Here is a 14839-nt window from a genome sequence, read left to right as displayed (position 1 = left end):
GTGTACTGTAGCAAATGAGAGAGAGGGTGTGGTTAAGGCTGTGGTTAGGGATGTGCCCTAGTGCCACCCAACTAGATATAAATTTGGTCCTTTTTTAACTCTCCGTTAAAAACTATGTTAAATATAAATTGAAAGGACAATACTGTCCTCACAATATTAAAATCTCCTAATTGTGCTTGGTTGCGAGCATATGCTTCCAAAAATGATAACTTTGTAGAGATATACTTGAGTGAAAACCGCAATGTTTGCTCACCTTGACTACTTGTTTGCCATATTATTTCCTTGTATGGATTTGTTCTCTGATTGTATCTAATGAGATACATAATCATCATATAATATCCAATTGTTTATATGCACATTAATTGGTGTATGAGTTTTTAAAACAAATACGTTTTTTAAATCAAATACTTAATAAATATTGGAATAAATTGTATGAACGTTTCTCTGCATGTGTAATGTACGATTGTATCGAATTGGGTACTATTTCTCACGGCCATTGTTCTTTCTTAGTCAAATAGACCTACAATTATGTACGATATGGTTTATGTTGGAATTGACCAAGGAAGGTAAGATGTATTTAGAGTTTAAAAATGGCTAAATTTTGGCCCACCTGAGATTTTTTAAAAAATCTCAGGTGGGCCCCCCTGCACTGTAGCAGGAGAGGGGGTGTAGTGGAGAGTGTGCCTGTAGTGTTATTTTTTTGGAAAACCCTCCTTGACATTAGGCTATTATCAAATAGCTTTCCATGGCTTTCAAAATATTAGAAAGTCCCCTTAAGTTTAGGGGTTATCAGAAAAATCCTCTCTAACTTTAAGATTTCATCAGAAAACTCCCTAAAAAAGTTAAAAAGGATTTTCTCATAACTCCTACCTAACTTCATGAATAGGGGTTTTTCCCAATATTTTGAAAGTTATGGAGGTGTTATCTAATAATCCTCCAAAGTTAAGCGGGGTTTCTGGAACTTAGTTTTAAAATGGTCAATAGATAATCAATGATTAATTGATTAATCGAATTATAAGCCAGAGTTTAAATTGAAAAGTAGGATAGAAAAGAGTTGAAGGCAAAAATCTATTTTCTATCTGATTTGTCATTGTAGTTTGTAAGCTAAGTTTGTTGTTTTAATGTTCCAATACATTAAAATTTTAATTTATTTCTAGATATATGGACAAACCGATGTTATTGTTGTTAACAAAGAAAATATTTTACGAGGGGAAAAAAAACAGATTACATACAAGTTAAAAAAGAAGGAGGTGATGATATAAATGAATAATAATGGAGGAATTTTATGAAAATATACTATTTATGTGGTTGGATTCCATAGATGAAAATTAAAATGTGTTTAATTAGTAGTAGATGAGTTTTAGTCCCACATTGACTAATTGAAAGCATTTTAGTTGGTTCAAATTAATATATGTGTTATATTTGGTATAACAAATGTGTTAGAGTTGTACATTTGTATTGGCATATAAGGGAGCATGCGAATGCGAGCGGGTACGTGCGAGCTGGCACGATCGTGCAATAACTGGTATTCAAAGTTTTGTCTAACCATTCAGCTCCGATGAACCCTATAAAAATGTCCTCTGTTCGTTTGAAGCACACATAAAACAAATTCTTCTATAAGCTGTTAGTACCTAAGATTCTAGCGAACTGAAGTTGTAGTCGAGGTGTTCAACAGAATAGAATGCTTCTTTGGAGTGCTGTCGCCTCATCGAAGTTGAAGTCTATTTGAAATGTTTTTAATAATACTTTGCTCTCGACCAAACCACCACCGGACCTAAAACGCACGTCGACCACACGTGTGAGGGTTCAATTTAATTTTCTTCCTATTTTCCAAAGGCCCCTTTCGCACGTTGCTCCATAAATCTGCCTGTATCTTCTCACTCACTCTCCTTCTGTTTTGCCCTAAAAATCCCATCTTTTTTCTAAAAAAGATCTCCTTTTTATTTAAAAAAATTTATTTTCTCTCCCTTCCGAGCAAAACCCACGTCCCTAAACCCTTCAAAAATTCGATTCCCGTCGAATCCCCGCTTTCTTTGTTTATTTTCTTCAATGCCCAGCTCGTGATTTCGGTAATAAAAAAATTCGGTAATAAAAACCCTGTTCAGTTTTACTTGAGTTAGTTACGCTTAAAATTAATATAAATTTTTTTTTATCTGTCGCAGTTGGATTAATTGGTGTTTATGGATTCTGGGCTAGTAGCGGTTGATGCTACCTCTGATGACGAGTTTGATGTCAGTGGTTGGCTTAACGGTAATAACTCTGTGGAGGAGAATTGCGATTCTTTGAGACCCGACGGTGATCCTTTGAAAGATGACGAGGACGATGATTGTGTGATTTTGGATGGCGATCCTGATAATTTGGTTGAGAGGGTTGATGATAGGGGGGATGGAGGAGGTGGGTCCGGTGATTTGCGCATTGTTGGGCAAAAGGGACAGGTATAATTCCTACATTGTCTATTTTTATATGTTTTCGTGCTAATTCTTGATGTTGCTTAATAAATTGCGCCCTAGAAATTCGAGCAGAGTCAGGAAGTTCCGAAATTGTTTCGGTTGCGTAGCTTCTTATTTGATCTTAATGTTGCTAATACATTGTCTAGATTACTTGGTTTGTAGACATTTTTATCTATTATATTTACTGCATAGGGCGCCACTAGAACCAGGCTAGGGCATCAGTAAGAAGGATAATGTTATTGTTGTGCGCAGCGGAAATTTCGGCAGCATCGGCGGTGCGCAAGGTGCACAACAAGAGATTAGATCGTAAGAATTCCTGTCTCACCAAGGAAACAAGAATCTGGAACGGATATCTCAACAAAGTGAGATATCGGCACTTCCTCTCATCAGTTCTAGGACTGACCTGTCGAGGGATCCTACAAGCTATTACAAATCACGGCAAAAAACACAACTTTTACGTGGTTCAGCAAATAGCCTACGTCCACGGGACAAGAAAGGGGGAGATCTACTATTAGAGGGAGAGATACAATTGGGGTTTACAATCACTCACAATCTAAACCCTCAAACAAACTCTCAAATCCCTCATAATATCTCTCTACAAAAGGATGCACAAAACCCTAAAAGGGACTGCTCAAAATCTCCTCAACACTTCTGCGTTTTTCTCCCGCAACCAAAAACAAAATCAGCTCTGCCGAAGAAACAGCCGCACAAACCAAGACTCCTCGCACGCCCTTGCTCTCTGCAGCAACAAATCTTTGTACAGCCCGCAACCCTAGGCACAGCCGCAAGAATCCTTTTCCCAGCCCTTGCACCAAACCCTAGGCTAATCAATAGGGTTTATATATAGCTGAGTTTCTATCAGGTCATGCGGTTTGTGGGCTCACGCGTAAATAGATCACATCAAAACCCGTGTCCTGCTGATTCTCTCACACAAACAGATTTGTGGTCCCCACTTGCTCTACACGAGATAGCCTTGCGCTCTCTTTTGTCCACTGGCTTTTGCTTTGCTCTTCACACATATGGTGCCCGTGGCCCCCACATCATAATTCTCCACCTCGGCGAAGTTTCTCAAAACTGAGCCGACATCAAAGCATCCAAATGTCCCAACTTGTTGTGTCCAGTACGAACTCAATTCACAACAAGTCGAGGACCTGAACGAGAGTTCAAACAATCTCACCTCCATCAACTAATTCAAACCGGCTGCATCTTAAAGACTGCCTATGTATCCTCTTGCCCAAGGAATCAAGCCGAACGTAGTTCACTCAAATGGCCTCCAAAGGCCTCAATTCACTAGAAGAGTTCGCAATCCTTCTCCAATATCACGATCAAGTCTACGGCTGATAGCACCTCCAATGGCCCCAAACTAAAATAATCCAAACATCTTCACCTGAGATGAACCAATGGCCATATCCAGACTATATCTATCAGCTGTACTTGAATCAATCAACCTATCATCTGCATCCAAATCAACACGATTCCCAATCTGTGTCACATCAGCTGGAATCTCAAATAATGCAGTATGATCTGGAGTTTCCACCCAACGTGGAGTAGCATCACTCTCCACCCGCTGTGATGTCCCAAAAATCTGATCATCACTCTCCACCTGCCGAGAGTCAAACATGACATATCTGCTCAGAACAAAGTCAGAAGCCAATACCTGATAATCAAACACGCCTCTGACTCCCAAATGTTCTATCGGATCAAATCTCACATCCACGATGTGACCAAGTGCTGGATAGCCAAACATCCGACGCAACCCAAAATCTGAAGCAGCTCCATCAGATCCAAAATCTCTATATGCAGCAGTCGGCAACCTATACATAAGATGGCTCAAACATGTCGTAGCCCGCACACCAATGCCAATGCTCGACATCAAACGCCGATCCTCCTCCAGAAAGGAACAACTCTCCAAATCTGCCATCTCATCACGTCGCCTCAAAGTTTTCACACCAATGAAGTGTCTCCAATTGCCCTGAGCTCGGCACAAGTGCAGATTTGGGTCCCTCTTGTACCTCCCTCTAACATCAGACTGAAGTATCTTCACCTTTCTGCCAATACACTTCCTCCATTTGTTACGGGCTTCTAGGACTTCACACCAACGGGATTTGGTTGCAACCCACCAATACCTAGAGCAATCCCCAACTGCGAAAACCACATACTTATTACCTACCAATAATGCTCACTTGGAAGGCTCCCGAATACCTGAATGAACACCCCTCAGAAGACCCCTCGAATGATGGATAAAAGTGTCAAACTCCACCTCGGTCTTCTCGCTCATACCAATGGGTTCACAGGATTTCAAACTGCAGGTCATAGCACTCCTCAACAACCTATGCACGGCATTACCAATCAAATAACCCAGTATCAAACAACGCCACAGTCTAGCTGAATCTGATGAAGTCGTCATCTCCCTATCAATCACCGTGCTTCCAAGCAAATAATACAAATTATTCCTTCTGACGCCCTTCATCACAATCATGGACCCCAATGTGACCTTCAAACGTGCATCCACCAAGGTCACTTTATAGCTAGATGTCATCAAAGCTCCTAGTGAAATGATGTTCTTCGACAACTGCGGAACGAACCTCACTTCATCCAACTCCTGAATCACTCCGTCATACATCCGAATACGAACGGTACCAATACCACCAATAGAGCATGCATGTCCATTACCCATGAGCACAACATCCTCTCTTTCCAACTTCTGAAAGCTGGAGAACCAATCCCTTCTAGGGCAAACATGGTATGAAGCACCCGAATCCAACATCCACTCTGTAGAATTGGCAACACAAACTGACGGTAGTGCAGACAACGAAAAACCCGAAGAATCCGAATCTGAATTGTTACCACTAGTCTTGACAAGATTCACCTCTGAAGCTTGTACAGCTTTCCCCTTATTCTTCTCGGCTCGATCTAACTTTGGGCATTCGGCTTTCCAATGTCCATCCTCTTTACAAAAGGCACACTGATTCCTACGAATCCCACGATGTGCACCTCTAGACCGCGACCTTCTGCTTCGGTTTGAACCACGGCCTTGAACTACTAATGCATCTCCCGATGTCTTCTCGGAGGACTCATCAACACTCTTCCTCAACTCATAATTCACCAACGCTGAGGTTACCTCCTTGTAACTAACAGTAGTTCTTTCATTAATCATAGTTAGGACAAAAGTACCATAATCATCATCGGGCAACGAACACAAAAGTAGCATCGCCTTGTCTTCATCCTCAACCATGATATCCACATTAGCCATGTCTGAAAGTAGCTTTGTGAAGTTATTAACATGCTCCCTAATGGAAACTCCTCTCTTCATCTTGAACTGGTAAAACCTCTTCTTCAAGTGAAGCCGATTCTCAATGCTCTTAGTAAGATACTTTTCATTAAGTGTTTTCCACATCTTCTTCGCCGACGTCTCGTTCATCACGTCATAAATAAGATCCGGCATCAAGTATGACCGAATAACTTCACACGTCCTACTATTCATCTTCTTCCAAACCTTAGCTTCCATCTCGGCAGGTTTCTCTTGTAACTCAAGAGTCTCCTCCAAATTCTGAGCGTCCAAGGCGTCCATCACCTGACACCTCCACAATCCGAAATTAATCTTGCCGTCGAACTTCGGAACATCAATCTTCATGTTATTGATGCTCAAATTATGTATCGTCTTCGTAAGAGACGATCCCGATGTGCTTGTTTCACCCATGTTGTCGATCTATTCTTCAAATAGGAATCTTTCAGCGAATCCTTCAAACAAGCTCCCAAGTCCAACCCGGAGCTCTGATACCACTTGTTGTGCGTAGCGAAAATTTCGACAGCACATCCGGTGCGCAAGGTGCACAACAAGTGATTAGATCGTAAGAATTCCTATCTCACCAAGGAAACAAGAATCTGAAGCGGATATCTCAACAAAGTGAGATATCGGCTCTTCCTCTCATCAGTTCTAGGACTGACCTGTCGAGGGATCCTACAAGCTATTACAAATCACGATAAAAACCATAACTTTTACGTGGTTCGGCAAATAGCCTGCGTCCACAGGACAAGGAGGGGAAGATCTACTATTAGAGGGAGAGATACAATTGGGGTTTACAATCACTCACAATCTAAACCCTCAAACAAACTCTCAAATCCCTCATAATATCTCTCTACAAAAGGATGCACAAAACCCTAAAAGGGACTGCTCAAAATCTCCTCAACACTTCTGCGTTTTTCTCCCGCAACCAAAAACAAAATCAGCTCTGCCGAAGAAACAACCGCACAAACCAAGACTCCTCACACGCCCTTGCTCTCTGCAGCAACAAATCTTTGTACAGCCCGCAACCCTAGGCACAGCCGCAAGAATCCTTTTCCCAGCCCTTGCACCAAACCCTAAGCTAATCAATAGGGTTTATATATAGTTGAGTTTCTATCAGGTCATGCGGTTTGTGGGCTCACGCGGAAATAGATCACATCAAAACCCGTGTCCTGCTGATTCTCTCACACAAACAGATTTGTGGTCCCCACTTGCTCTACACGAGATAGCCTTGCGCTCTCTTTTGTCCGCTGGCTTTTGCTTTGCTCTTCACACATGTGGTGCCCGTGGCCCCCACATCACAGTTATAAGATTATCAATGTAAATGCCATCATAATAAGTTATATGGGGATATCACTGAGATAAAATCCTGGATCTGCCATTGATCTTTGGGTTAACCGCAGATATATCCTTGTACGATAGGCGTTTCACTGCGTATTCAACTTAAATTTATTATTAGAACTTAAGGGTCTGTTTGGGTGATTTTGTGGAAGTTGAGGATTTATCACACGACATAGAAAGTGGCCATCCATGTTGTCACTTGTCCGATACTTTTCCCATGTTTGGTTAAATTCCATTGGATTTATGACACGATTTTCGCTTCCCTGCAAAATCGTCTCCTTTTGGAAGGGTTTTGATTTGAGGAGTTATGCACGACACCTCAGTATTTTCACGGTTTTTAACGATGCATCCAGACAGAGGAAAGTTGTGACAGTTAATTGTGGCCCTCGCACTTTGGTAGCTTTTCAAGTTTTCTCTTCAAAGTAAACGCAACTAAATAGTCATGGATGCCTTATGTTCATATGGAGTAATCTCCCCGTTTTCCATATCCGTCACGTGGTTTTTAGGTGACATCAATGTGTTACAAATATGTCACTTGATATTTTATTGTGTTGCAGTGAGACTTCCTATTCTTTTATAGGTGTTGAACAAACATCCCGTATAATAGAGGTACATGTACCCTAATAATAACTCCGTTTGACTTTGACCTCAAGAGGATCTAAATGCTAATAAAAGACTTAGGGATAGTAAATGGCAAATCTTTTATGGTACAAAGGGTGAATCTGCAATTAACATTTGTCCTTATCTAAATTATTGTTGTTTTTTGGCACTTTTACATTTATTGTGCTTATAATGTCTAACGGAGACTACAATATTATCGTAAGGGTTGCTGATATTAAAACTCTATTATGCATTGCACGGTATGTTTCGTGGTCATGTTAAATTTTATAAATAATCTAGCTGGCTAGATCTTACAACTTATGCCTATATGTGTGAGGCAAGCAAATATATGCTACTTTATGTGTAAGACGTAGCTCAATAATGCAAATAGTTTATAAACACTGTTTTAGGTGTAGATATTCATGGCGTAATCCTAATTGGAATTCTATCCTGGATTGTTTGGTAATTTGATTGGTATGGCAGTAATGTGCATTTGCCCGATTTATCTCCTTTTGTGTTCCTGTGCAATCTTTTCCACTTGCCCTCGTTGTTATCCTCCAACCATTTGTCATCACCATGAGAAGGATAATGTTTTCCTGCCTTATCCATTCTCGTTTCTGCTTTGCACTTCCTATGATATTCTCATACTTTTGTGTTGTTTCTAAATCTGATTTATACAAGTGAGGATCGTCCTAACAGCTTTAATCCTTGGCCATTGTACGTGAAAATGCCAAAAAAAGAAAAGGAAAATCCTCACTTGTTTTTCTTTTTCCTCACCATGTTTCTTGCTTTTCTGACACTACTGAGATCCAAGGGTAATTAAACAATATAGATTCTGTTGGGACAAACCCGGGGTCCAATAGAGCATGATCGCAGCAATAGTAGTGAAAATAGAGATAAAAAGATGGACACACAGATTTATGTGGTTCGACACAAAATTACCTACGTCCACGGGCAAAGATAGAAGAATCCGGAGAAAACTCTGGAGTTACAATCTCTCTATTTTTTCTCTCACTCTTCTATATAAGAAGTTGTTTCTGGGATGAGTTTTTCCTTAAGGATTTGGAGCCTATTTATAGGATTTGGAAAAATATTATGCATAATAAAATATTAATATTTTACTATGTTGTGTGGCCCGCCATTTTTTGTTCTTTTCCTCTTCAAACTTTGTTGCTGGGCTTTTGGTGATTTGAAGAAGATGGGGCCCACCTCCTTTAGCAATTGTCAAAAAGAGTGGGCTGATAAGGTGGGCGGCTGACAATCTTCAACTTGAATTTTTGATTGAGTATCAATCATATCTTCACATCATTCTTTCTATCTTGTCATCTTCATGTTGTTTACGTCTTCGTCAGACCACAAGAGGATCAACACCTAATAAATTTGTTGGTATGGACTGTTTTTGTCAAAAAATCAGCTAGGTTATCTTTGGTGTGAATTTTCTGCATATCCATTGTTTCTTCTTCCACTTTCTCACGAACGAAGTGGTACTGAACTCGAATGTGTTTGGTATTTGAATGAAAGGCTGGATTTCTTGCCAAATGTAAAGCACTCTGACTATCACAAAATAGAGATATTTATTTTTGTTCATGGCCGAGTTCCTCCAGCACCATCTTTAACCATATCTTTACTGGCTTGTGTTCTGTTGTTGAAGTAGCGACAACTGACTGCAGTTTTGAAATCCAGCTTACAGCTCCGTCAGCAAGTGTAAACACATAACATGTGGTGGATTTGCTATTATCACGATCACCTGCATAATCAGAATCAACATATCCACTGACAATAAAATAAGATCCCCCATAACATAATGCAATATTTGAGGTTCCCTTAATGTATCTTAGGATCCTCTTTACAATATTTCAATGCCCTTTATCAGGATTTGTCATGTATCGACTAACCACTCCCACTACTTGTGCAATATCTGGTCTTGTGCAAATCATAGCGAATATTAAGCTTCCCACTGCTGATGCATACGGTACTCGAGATATTTTCATCCTCTCTTCTTCATTGTTAGGACTCATACTGGAGGATAATTTGAAATTAACAGGAAGAGGGGTAGAATTTTCTTTAAATAATTCTTCTGAGAAAGCCAAATCTTTCTATTAACTCTGTCTCTGTAAATTTGCATCCTTAGAATCTTGTTTGCAGATCCTAAATCCTTCATTTCAAATTCCCTAGCCAACTGAGCCTTTAATTCTTTGATACGATCTTTGTTGGGACTTACAACCAACATGTCGTCAACATACAACAATAAGATAACAAAATCATTTTCACTAAACCTCTTGAAATATGCACAAGGGTATGAATTAAGTCTGTTGTAAGTCTGTTGTATCCAAAGCTCACGATGAATGAATCAAATCTCTTATACCAACACCTCGGCGCCTGCTTTAGACCGTACAGAGATTTGTTCAATCTGCAAACCAAGTTCTCTTTTCCTTTTTCTTCAAAACTTTCTGGTTGGAGCATGCAAATTTTTTCTTCAAGATCGCCATAAAGAAATGTTGTTTTCACATCTAGCTGCTCTAGATGTAAGTCAAATATAGCGTTCATAGCTAGGACTATTCGGACTGTTATTAGTCGAACTACAAGAGAAAATATTTTATTAAAATCAATACCTTCTTTCTGAGCACATCCTTTTACCACCAATCTAGCACGATATTGCTCCGCTTGATCATCGTCATTTCGCTTGATCTTGTAGACCCATTTGTTTCCAATGGTCTTTCTTCCTTGTGGTAGTGACACAATTTCCCAAGTCTTGTTTAACCTTTTAACTCAAGCTTGAAACATAGACCTCTCTTTTTCTATATGCTATTTATTTAAACGATGGTTTCCTCTCAATATGATTTAACGATCGATCTGACGTGTTTTTCCTCCTTTTCAGGTAGCTTGCAGGGATTTTCCTCATTCTCGGCATTTATGTGCCAACTTCTCCTTCAGTACCACTTCCCATGCAGAGCACTGTAATTTGGTAAGTTCGCATTTTGCTTCTTTGTATAGTATCAAACATGAGGAGTCATCAGTACGGGAAAAAATCGGACGGGAAGTGGTGTTTCCAGTGGCAGACGGGTGAGTAACGCGTAAGAACAACTAGATTTAATGCAATGAATCTGATAATGACTTACTAAAATGCAGTGTTATTGTTTTGTCTGCGATTCTCACGCACCTTGCATCTACTGGGGTGATGGTGTTTCACCAACTGACCATTGCCATGCTACTGACAAAGTTGAGGGATGGAAAGCCCAAAGGAAGTCATTCAAGAAGACGAATACTGCAACTTTGCCTCCAAAGCATCAACTTCAGCATATCCCAAACCTTCAAGCAACCATCATTGCACAAGCTCGACCTCAAGCACGTCCTGTTTCGATCCAACCCCTGAATGCAAGCTCACAAAGTATCCATCACAACCTAGCCAAAACCCTTCACTATCAAAATAGACTTCCCCAGCCTGTAAAGAGAGTGAATAGTTGTGGTTCAGCTTTGGCTCCCACTTCTCACACTCAATTCAAAAGGGCAAGCATGACCCAGAATCTGAAAACTGTTTCCCATACAAATCAGGTGTGTGAAGCTCTGCGTCAGAGACGTCAGCATCTGAAAACTGTTTCGATCCAACCCCTGAATGCAAGCTCGCAAAGTATCCATCACAACCTAACCAAAACCCTTCACCATCAAAATAGACTTCCCCAGCCTGTAAAGAGAGTGAATAGTTGTGGTTCAGCTTTGGCTCCTACTTCTCACACTCAATTCAAACGGGCAAGCATGACCCAGAATCTGAAAACTGTTTCCCATACAAATCAGGTGCGTGAAGCTCTACCTCAAATACGTCAGCATCTGAAAACTGTTTCGATCCAACCCCTGAATGCAAGCTCGCAAAGTATCCATCACAGCCTAGCCAAAACCCTTCACCATAAAAATAGACTCCAGCCTGTAAAGAGAGTGAATAGTTGTGGTTCAGCTTTGGCTCCTACTTCTCACACTCAATTCAAAAAGGCAAGCATGACCCAGAATCTGAAAACTGTTTCCCATACAAATCAGGTGTGTGAAGCTCTGCCTGAGAGACGTCAGCATCTGAAAACTGTTTCGATCCAACCCCTGCATGCAAGCTCGCAAAGTATCCATCACAACCTAGCCAAAACCCTTCACCATCAAAATAGACTTCCCCAGCCTGTAAAGAGAGTGAATAGTTGTAGTTCAGCTTTGGCTACTACTTCTCACACTGAATTCAAAAGGGCAAGCATGACCCAGAATCTGAAAACTGTTTCCCATACAAATCAGGTGTGTGAAGCTCTGCCTCAGAGACATCAGCATCTGAAAACTGTTTCGATCCAACCCCTGAATGCAAGCTCGCAAAGTATCCATCACAACCTAGCCAAAACCGTTCACTATCAAAATAGACTTCCCCAGACTGTAAAGAGAGTGAATAGTTGTGGTTCAGCTTTGGCTCCTACTTCTCAGACTCAATTCAAAAGGGCAAGCATGACCCAGAATCTGAAAACTGTTTCCCATACAAATCAGGTGTGTGAAGCTCTGCCTCCAGCACCACTTGCATCTCAGCAGCTGCCCGTTGTTTTGCCAAGAACTCAACACATGCAAGTGCAAACTGCTTCCAGTACAAGTCAGATGCATAGAATTATGCCCCAGAGACATCAGCATCGGCCTCAAGCACCAATTGTATCTCAGCAGCTGCCTGTTGTATCGCCAAGAACTCAACACATTCAAGTACAAATGTTTTCGAGTACGAATCAGGTGCAGGGAGCTCCGACTCAGATACCTCAGCAACTGCCTCGAGCACCACAGGCATCTCAGCTGCCCCCTGTTGCATTGGCAAGAACTCAGCACATGCGACTGCAAACTGTTTCCAGTACAAATCAGATGCATACAACTCTGCCACAGGCACCTCAACATCGGCATCGAGCATCACTTGCATCTCAGCAACAGCACGTTATGCTGCCAATAAGAACTCAAAGCATTCCAGTAACAGCAAATATATCTCAGTGCACGACTGCAGCCTCACAGAGAACTTCACAGGTTTCTCAGAACATACCTGTAGCCCCGCAGATAACTTCGCAAGCATCTCAGCACTCAACTGCAGCCTCGTCAGATGAAGATAACATCAGAAAATTCCATAATATATTTGCAGCATTGGCCACTGAGCTTGGAAGTGCCCTACAGGATCGACCAAAGCACGACAAACTCAAATCAAGCTATCACGATGCATAGTGATCTTCATATGGCAACGATTTCATCAAATCCTACAGTTTTTAGGGAATAATGCTGTAGTTTCTGAGGATATTCATCTAAACAGCTTTTTGCCTGTGTGTAGGAGAGAGACTGGACTGCAGGAAATGGATGCATCGTTTCTATATGATACTGATCATACTTGGAGTAGCATAGCAAATGTATAGTCTCATAGACCTTCAGTATATGATGCTGACTATACATTGGAGTAGCATACAGAATTTAGAGCCTCATAATGTACAGCCTCGTAGTCCTTCAGTATGTCCATCTTCTAACCCTTTTTCTAGTTTTAAACTTAGAATGTCATTTCGATCAGCTGATTTTGTTATAAAGAGTAGGTTTTAAATCATATATAGAGCTATTTGCTCTTTTGAAGTGGTTAGATATACCTTAATTTTGTTATACTATCTGCCATTATCTCTCTCTGGTGCAAAGCTATCCTGTTGAAGTTATATTTGCATCTCAAATATTATCTGTTTTCCCCCCTCTCTGCATCTAACAAATCAACCGGTGTTTGTATCACTGCAGAGTTTGTATATTTTCCCATGCTTGTCATATACACTTGTTTATTACTTCCCTGATGCATGGAAAATTTTAGTTCCTAAAATAAGTTGTGTAAAGATCAATTCGACATCCCTGCTGTTTGAAAATATTGAGATATTCACCAATAAGCTTAATCTGAGGTCCGGGTTAACGGCGTTGAATATCAAGTGAGATTTTGTTGATCAATCTTTTAGTTCACCTAGCAAATAAACAGTAGAGGGGCAAGCTGATGAGTTCATCGACTTCCTCCGAGCACTCGTCCATCGACTTCCTCCGAGCACTCGTCTTCGCATTCCGATTCGAAAGGCTCCCAAACAGTCGACTGTCAGCTGCCGCGATTCCGTCAGGCAATCCTTGAAGCTCCTATCCTTTTTCAGATCGCTCAGCCCTGCACTGTGAAAGCTCTCCTCCGCAAAAGCTTCCAGCTTCTTCACGTCGCCGTCCATGCCAGTAACCGCGCTGAGGGTGAACCTCTTCACGTCTTCACTCAGAAAAGCCGCAACAATGGAATCAGAAATGTGGTCAAGGGCGCCGACAGCGAGCTTGTACAGAGCCTCCAGGGGGAGAATCTGCTGAGCAGAAGACAGCAAGGTGTCGAGGTACACGACAACTTCATTCATGCACCCGTTCCCACTCTGCGGGGCTTCGTCAGCTGTCAAGTTTATGTTGCTTACGAGCGGCATGAAGTCGTCCAGCTTAGCATTTACTCGGTCTGCCAGCGCGTTGTACGCCGCACTCTGAGAGGCCCTCAACACGGCTCTGGCTGCTAAGCCAGCGCGAGGCCTTTCGACCAGGCGGACAGGAACGCCGCAGCGCTTGGCCACTTGCCAGAGAGAAAGGTCGCAAGCGTGCTCGAAAACAGCGGTGTTGGCTGCAATCTGCATCGCTTGCGAAACGCTTAGATTGCCGCCGTGAATCATGCTCAAAAGAGACTGATTCAGCACCTCGATCAGGAGCCTGTCCAAATACTTCTTCGCCACATCGTAGAAATTTATGTGGCCTCCGTACGACAAATAGCTGACCGAGTCGTCAATGAAGGAGCGGATCATACGACACGCGTCAGGAACTGAGGAAGAGAAAGGAGCGACGTACGGGAACACCGGGACCACATCTGACCAGCTGCTCGAACGAGTCGTTGGAGAGGATGTCGCTCATCTGCTTTCGACATTCATCGAGGAGCAGTTCTTGGTATTTGTCCCTGATGCTGTCAAGAACCTCGAGCAGAGGAGTCACTCGGTACCCGCATCGCCTGAGAGTAGCGCCGAGAAGGGTGACAAAGTCCTTGACCAGGAGCAGATGCGCTGCGGTACCCATACAAGAGAACTGGGTCTCGAGGATCGATCTCATCTTGGCCACCGCTGCATCCCACATCGTCTCCACCCGACTC

The 14839-nt window shown here is 41.8% G+C and overlaps 2 protein-coding genes across 5 annotated transcripts in view; one reads left to right on the top strand and one right to left on the bottom strand.

The window, feature by feature from the left end:
* On the top strand, positions 1863 to 13295 carry LOC109825331. 4 transcript variants are annotated; one of them, XM_020392174.1, is made up of 5 exons: positions 1863 to 2069; positions 2163 to 2435; positions 10556 to 10642; positions 10807 to 11946; positions 12187 to 13295. In XM_020392174.1, exons 2-5 carry the CDS (start codon positions 2181 to 2183, stop codon positions 12889 to 12891), a joined length of 2187 nt encoding a protein of 728 aa, XP_020247763.1. In that variant the 5' UTR covers positions 1863 to 2069; positions 2163 to 2180; the 3' UTR covers positions 12892 to 13295. The 4 variants fall into 4 exon arrangements, with proteins under 4 accessions (XP_020247763.1, XP_020247761.1, XP_020247762.1 ...); XM_020392172.1 differs by having other exon boundaries at positions 10807 to 13295; XM_020392173.1 differs by having other exon boundaries at positions 1863 to 2085; positions 10807 to 13295.
* Positions 13366 to 14839, bottom strand: part of LOC109826922 (exocyst complex component SEC15A-like) — a 2042-nt gene continuing 568 nt past the window's right edge. Inside the window, 2 exon segments of the mRNA XM_020393935.1 lie at positions 13366 to 14568; positions 14570 to 14839. The exon segment at positions 14570 to 14839 is cut by the window's right edge and continues 17 nt beyond it. Of these exon segments, the coding sequence (XP_020249524.1) occupies positions 13635 to 14568; positions 14570 to 14839 (1204 nt within the window). The 3' untranslated portion in view covers positions 13366 to 13634.

The sequence above is a fragment of the Asparagus officinalis genome, chromosome 10 (assembly GCF_001876935.1).
Source record: "Asparagus officinalis chromosome 10, Aspof.V1, whole genome shotgun sequence".
NCBI lineage: Eukaryota > Viridiplantae > Streptophyta > Magnoliopsida > Asparagales > Asparagaceae > Asparagus > Asparagus officinalis.
This window is presented reverse-complemented; position numbering and strand designations above follow the sequence as displayed.